This window comes from Musca vetustissima, unplaced genomic scaffold (genome assembly GCF_032173495.1).
Source record: "Musca vetustissima isolate MV318-11 ecotype Yass unplaced genomic scaffold, APGP_CSIRO_Mvet_v1 utg4915, whole genome shotgun sequence".
In the NCBI taxonomy this organism is placed as follows: domain Eukaryota; kingdom Metazoa; phylum Arthropoda; class Insecta; order Diptera; family Muscidae; genus Musca; species Musca vetustissima.
Genome location: NW_026885991.1, coordinates 64,893 through 71,640, shown reverse-complemented (window position 1 = coordinate 71,640; position 6,748 = coordinate 64,893). Strand labels below are relative to the sequence as shown.

At 36.6% G+C, this 6,748-nt stretch overlaps 1 protein-coding gene across 1 annotated transcript; it reads left to right on the top strand.

Annotated features, from left to right (window-relative positions):
• The first annotated feature begins 1,596 nt into the window (after positions 1–1,596).
• LOC133333402 (cylicin-2) lies at positions 1,597–2,466 on the top strand. The gene has a single exon (XM_061541721.1). The coding sequence runs from the start codon at positions 1,597–1,599 to the stop codon at positions 2,464–2,466; it is 870 nt and encodes a 289-aa protein (XP_061397705.1).
• The last annotated feature ends 4,282 nt before the right edge of the window (positions 2,467–6,748 follow it).

Genomic DNA, 6,748 nt, shown 5'->3' with positions numbered 1-6,748 from the left:
ATGATAGATGCAAGGAAATTCCACAAAACTCAAATGGTTTTCCACCATTGACAACAGCATCATTCTTGCAGCCGAGACCATTGGTCATCGTCACACCACCTCATCGCCACATGGTCATCATTTCTAATATTTTAAGTAGAAAATTGCTATGAAAATATTTGCACACTTATTATTTCCACATGAAATTAGCCGAAGCCGAAGTTTCAAAAAAGGGGAAATGACACTGAAGCACTGACATTCGAACGCACCATCCATCCAGCATCAAAACTAATGTCATTGGAAAAGTCATTCATGTGTTCCCGACTTTCAACTCATCTCCCCTGGATGTGAACTGACTTCTGCTAAATTGACCTGGGACTTTTCCCAAAGTGATGAAATAGAGAAGAATCTTGAACTGAAAAATGAAATAAAAACAGAACAGCCACATTAACATTATTACGGTATTTAGAAAATTATATTTTTCTCAAGTATGCATGCATTTCCAAGCACCACGAAGCATGGAAAAACTGAACAGCAAAGAATAAGCTCGAAAAGAAAAACCAAAAAAAAAAACAAGAATCTTATGACGGTTAGAATTTGTTGCAAATTAATGCACAGAGCATAGAACGTTACAACGAGATTCAAGCCAAGCCAAAACAATTCACAAAAGAGAGACAGTGGAAAGCAGTGATTTGAGTATCTTCTGGAAAATATTCCAAAGTCATAAGTCCGTCCAAAATGAATCCATCATAGCAAGCTTGTAAATCGCAAGCTTGATTTGATCGAAACTATTAGTGTCAAAGATGTTGCGAAAATCGGCCATGACATAACAGTGACCTGTAATGCACCGGGAACTATTTAGAATAGTTCAAATCAGACAATTCTTGACCAGAGTAAAATTTTAAGTCAATTCAAGCCCGTCTGTTATCCAGTATAATCTAAAATGAGAAAATTTCTTATAATATGTTAGTAGTTCTTAACTTTACTTTTCGCCCTGAAAAATCACTGTTGTCCGTGGAGCAAACTGAAACATCAAGAATGAAAAGTAACAGAAATAAAAACACTAGGCGACACAAGTGGATGTGGAAACAAAAACTGTTCACAGGTGCATGATGCCTTCCATACAGCGCTTGTCTTTGCCTAGCTATAGATTTGAATTGGTTCTTTTTGCCAGCGAAAAAGTGGCCGCAAGTGTGCAAACACTTTCCAAATGCACACTCAAGGCAATGGCCGGCCAAAGGCAACAACGTCTTTGTGCCGAAGTGTGGGGATCTACAGTTGTACTGAGCCATCTGTTTCAACAAGAAGAAACCATTCGCATAGATCAATGATATATTTTCCAACAATGGAATGCAATGCGAATTTTAGGTCCGGAACCTTTGAAGCAAAAAAAAAAACTTATTTTCTTTATTGCATTGCAATGTTTCCGTAATTAGCTCGGATTGACCACAATCGATTAGCCAAAACAAAAATGACAATGTTCCACAATGCGCAAGTATGCAACGCTCTGATGATAACCACGTCAACTCCTATCCATAATTCAATAAAAAGCCGACTGGGTGCCAAAAATAAAATAGTCGCAGGCTGTCAGATATTCGACTTGACTGATGTTGAAAGATGGTACGATTAGCATTTCTTAGTTGGTGCTTGCTCAGCTCATCGATAATATGGGCTCCGATATTAGACTCGACTGTTGCCGTTAGTCTTTCAACAAGACTAACTGAACTGAACATAAAGGATATTGTACCAACATGGGACATTGAAAATATCTACCATTCGGAAGACTTGACACCCTCCGAATCGAAACATCACGAAAAGGAAGAAAAAGAAGAAGAGGAAAGTTATGAATCGGAATCGTCAGAAGAAGAGTCCAGCAAACACGAAGAAGAAAAGGGAAAGAAAAGTAAGAAGCATCATAAAGAGGAAGAGGAGCACGCCAAGGGTGAAAAAGGACATCATGACGAGGAAGGAAAAAAGGGTGAACATGAAGAAGAGGAGGGTCATGAAAAGAAGCATAAGAAAGGCTCAGAGCACCACAAGAAACACAAGAAAGGTGAAAAAGGCGAAAAGGGACATGAATTTGAGGACCACGGTTCCTATAAGAAGGGCCACTCCATTAAAGGGAAACATCACGTTCACAAATTAGACGAAGATAAGAAAGAAAAGAAGTACTACGACGAAAAGCACGATGAGGGGGACGAAGAAAAGCACGGTGAATTCGAGAAGGGCGATCACTTCAAAAAGGGAAAACATCACAAGAAGGGTGGCAAGAAGAAATCTGAAGAGGAGGAAAAATATGGTAAAAAGGGCCACAGCCATAAGGGCCATAAGAAGAAGGGGCACAAGGGACACAAAAAGAAACACGAGGAGAAAAAGAAATGGGGCCACGAGCATGGTGATGACAAAAAGAAAGAGGAAAGTGAAAAGAAGAAATGGAAGAAATCGGAAAAAAAGAGCAGTGATGGAGGAGGCGGTCATGGTTGGTAAAATAATACAAACTGGTTGTATCGTTGGATCGTGGTAAGAAGACTTTTTGTGACCTATCCAAAGTAATAAATATTCGAGAGTATTCGATTAGTGACGCTGTGAAGATCGATGACATTGGTAATTTTTGTTTAAACAATATTTTTTGTCAGTATTTTTTATTAATTATGTACAAAATAATAATAAATGTTGCAGAGCATTCAAATGCTAAAGAAATATATATATATATATATAAGAGAGCGAATTTTGACAGTTGCTTCGATGGAAGTCTTTCACATTGGAATGACCATATTCGATATCGACGTATTTGTTTTTCCAAATTTTCGATAAAAACTAGTTAAAAACCGAAAAAAACAGTAAGTAATGATCAAAAGTCGGACGTGGCCGACTATATATGGGAGCTACATCTAAATCTGAACCGATTTCCACAATACTTCGTAGACATCAATATGGAACTATTCCAATACGCTTGGCAAAATTTTGTATTAATCGGACAATCCTTGGGAGTTTGTTGCACTATTTAGATAAAATCCGACGAAAACATATATGGGAGCTATATCTAAATCTGAACCGAATTAAACAAAATTTCGTATACATTAATATGTACCTATTTCAATACGCTGTGCAAAATTGGACAATCCTGGGAATTTGGTGCACCATTTATATAAAATCGAACAAAACTATATATGGGGCACCATTTACATAAAATCGGACGCAACTATATATGGGAGCTATATCTAAATCTGCACCGAATTTCTCCAATTTCAATAGGGTTCGTCCTTGGGCCAAATAAGTGAGATGTGCCAAATTCCAAATCAGATCATAAATGCGATCTGTACTTTGTTCACCAAAAATACATGGACGGACATGCATAAATCGACTCAGAAAGTGATTCTATGCATATTCTTAAAAGGAACCATGGTTCTACCACGATTACTTTTGCCTGTTACAAACATATGCAAAAATCCATTATAAGCTGTACCGCAATGTGTAAAAACCAACAATAATACCAGTAAGCTAAGGGCTGGGATGGCTATATACATAATGAAATAATTTACTTACTGCATTACTGTTTTGATATAGGTTATATTTCATAATAAATGATATGATCAGACCTATTTAGATCTGAAAGAAGAACCACAAACAAACAGATATCTACTATATATATATATATATATATATATATATAAAGATAGATTTAAATGTTATAGAGAATTTCCCCGATATACACATAAGTGGGAGATTCCTTTTGAAAACTGGGATAAAGTTTTCAAAGTTTCCAAATGCAAATATAAAAAGCTTACTTGGCCACAAATAATATCTAGTTTAAGCAGTGGTGTACGCCGCTAGTTTGTCAATGAAAGATATAGATCGTTTCATTAAAGCTCGTAACGAATTGTAAATTCCCCAGGGCAGGATTTAAGCTTGAATCATTTGTGTGTCTCTATTTTAGGTGTTTTATGAACACATTTTTGTGACAAATTTAAAAAATCCAGAAAATAGGTTGAATTGTGAAACAATGACTACATTTTTCACACAAGGCCATAACACGTCTTTTCTTTTCAGTTGGCATGCTCCGTTCATCTATTGTATTAAATCGACAATGTGAGGATATATTCAATATCCCAAAAGACAACATCATTCTAATGATAAAATTGTTAATACTTACCATGTTCCACTTTAATTTGCCAAACACATACACTCTTATTGTAATATAATTGTGATCGGTCTTCGATGTCTGTGAAGAATTAAAAAATATTTATATCATAATTGCACATTCTTCAGATTAAAGTGGCCAAAATATTGAAGGCAAACAATTGTACGAACATTTATGGAAAACCCAACACTGATATTATCCTATCCCCTATTATCTATTGACAAAAGTACAGCATCATTACGATGACAAATCGAATATTTTCCCAAATTCAATTATTCACTCCGAACTATTAGCTAGAATTATTATGTCGACAAAACGCTCAACGGCACTTTATTCACAACAATGCCAATCTAATGAAGCTCATCCATCCAGCCATCCGCCGTTCATTTACCATCCAAGCCGTTACAATTCCTTCCCGACGAGGTTCAGGGGTCCATCAAACATTTGTCTGATTCCCACCAGAGTGTAATTGTTACAAAGCAACGACAGTGACTACTTTGACATCAGAGCACGTTTTAGACTGAACGCTATCCATCTCTCCCAGCGCCTCATCCACCCCAACGGAGTGTCTATTTCTGTAGTCTTGTAGTCTGAGAAAGCCCTTTGCAAATTACAGGTCATGTCAAATATTACGAAATGAAAATTAGGCTGTTCTTTTAACAAATGTTCACAGATTGGAAAAATAACAACAACAGCGATGTTAAACAATTTTCCGATGCTCTACTTTGTCCCATGTTTGGCCGAATAGACATCGTCAGCAGTATTTGAATCTTCTGCACAGTTGTGGTCATTGCAGCCATAAGTAGATAATTGCGAAAGAACGCTCATTAAATCTTGTACCGTAACAACAGATTTCCAAATGTTGCATCTAAGCAAGTAAGCGTTCAGCTAATCACACTGGGAGTAGTAAAGGATGTTGATGATGGTGAATGGCCATGACGATGCCGATGTACTGAACGTATGTCTGACAGTAATATTCAAAATTAAACAGTGGTTGAATGTTATATACAAATTGTATTTAGCTTCGTTGTTTATAGTTTGAGATGGCCCATACGGAATTGCACACATGATCTATCATTAGTTTTTATCAAAGAGTAGACCATATGTGGAGTGCTACCAAAAGAGCTGCCCTATAGACCCCATCATCAGATTTAATGTAGGTTTGGCAAAGTATCACGATGTGCAAACAAGGGTTCAAATCTGTTATTCAGTTTAAATTTAAACATGTTCAAAATGTTGACACTTGACGAGAGATGCCAGAGGCAGTGGAACGATGGGTACCACTTTCGGAATTGATCTATGTAAGGTAAACATATTACTATATGCAAAGTTTCGATGAATTTAGATATTGCGTTCGTTTCATTTGAGATTTACAAGTTTTCAAAATGTTGACCCTTTGTGGGGGAGGCACTACACGGAGTGGACCGAACGTTACACAGGCATGACATTATAAAATTAATTTACAGCAAAATATTGACCATTGTGTGTGGGACGTACCAAAATGAGTTGATCGATTTATACATCTTCAAAGAATAAAATATTACGAAGTGCTCAGTTTGGATTAAATCGGACTTTATATTCGCCTTTGTTGGGGAGGTACCCATCTTATGACTCGATCTTGTCTTGGTTGTACATAGCGTGGTTCAAATCTGATAGACCGTTCGCAAAATATTCAAACATTAATTTTTCAGAAGGAATGGAACTGGATCTTTGAACTTAGATTTAGATTAAATATTACGATGTGCAAAGTTTGAATGAAATTGGTTACTCCCTTCTAAAGTTATCATGCGTACCATCCAGGCAGACGGACGAACCTTTGTTAATCGACTGCAAACTGTCAGAACGGATTTGCTTCAAAGATGTTCAAACATGTTTATATTACATGTTTCTTTGGACCAAATCCAATTTTTGTCAAGTTCACGAGCAGATATGGTCGGTCAGAAACAGCGACGTAAATGACATACATTTCCAACGTATAACACATACGTCAAAAAGTCGGAAACCCACCCAAAACCATTAGTTTTTCAACAAAATAGCTATTTCCATTAAACAATTTGGAATTTGCATATGCCTTTCTAAAATCCATTTTAAATTTCAAAATTTTCTTCTCAAAAAAGTTTCGAATTTTTTTATCCGTTCTAGTAAGGAGTAGTCAGATATAATATCTATTCTTGAAAATAACTGTATATGGCGATAATATTTAAAATAAATGACGTTTACTACATTTTTTACTATACGTTTTCGACGTTTACACCTTTTTGACAGTCGAAAATATAAAAATTAGTCACAGGGACCATCCCTGTTCAGGAGCCAATAATTCTGATTCCGAAGTAACAACATCTGCTCGCCCATTCTATTATTTAGTTGCCCACCGTTTTACTGATGTTCAATTTCATGGCAAATAAGTCCGGCTCCGTTTTTGGAATTTCAACTTTAACTAAAAGTTTCAATGGCCAAACAAATGAGCTCAGTTAGTGCTCTGTTGTCCAATTCTTATGGCCGCCTTATTCACAACACCGAACATGTTGTTGATTGTTTTGTGTATGGATGGGATCGGATCGTGGTGAATTTTTGGACACAGCATTCCTCTTGTTCACTTACATCTTGCATCTGTTGCGGACAATGCTG

What these genes read in the sequence shown, in the direction of transcription:
- LOC133333402 (XM_061541721.1), top strand. Translation starts at nt 1,597, where the DNA reads ATGGTACGATTAGCATTTCTTAGTTGGTGCTTGCTCAGCTCATCGATA.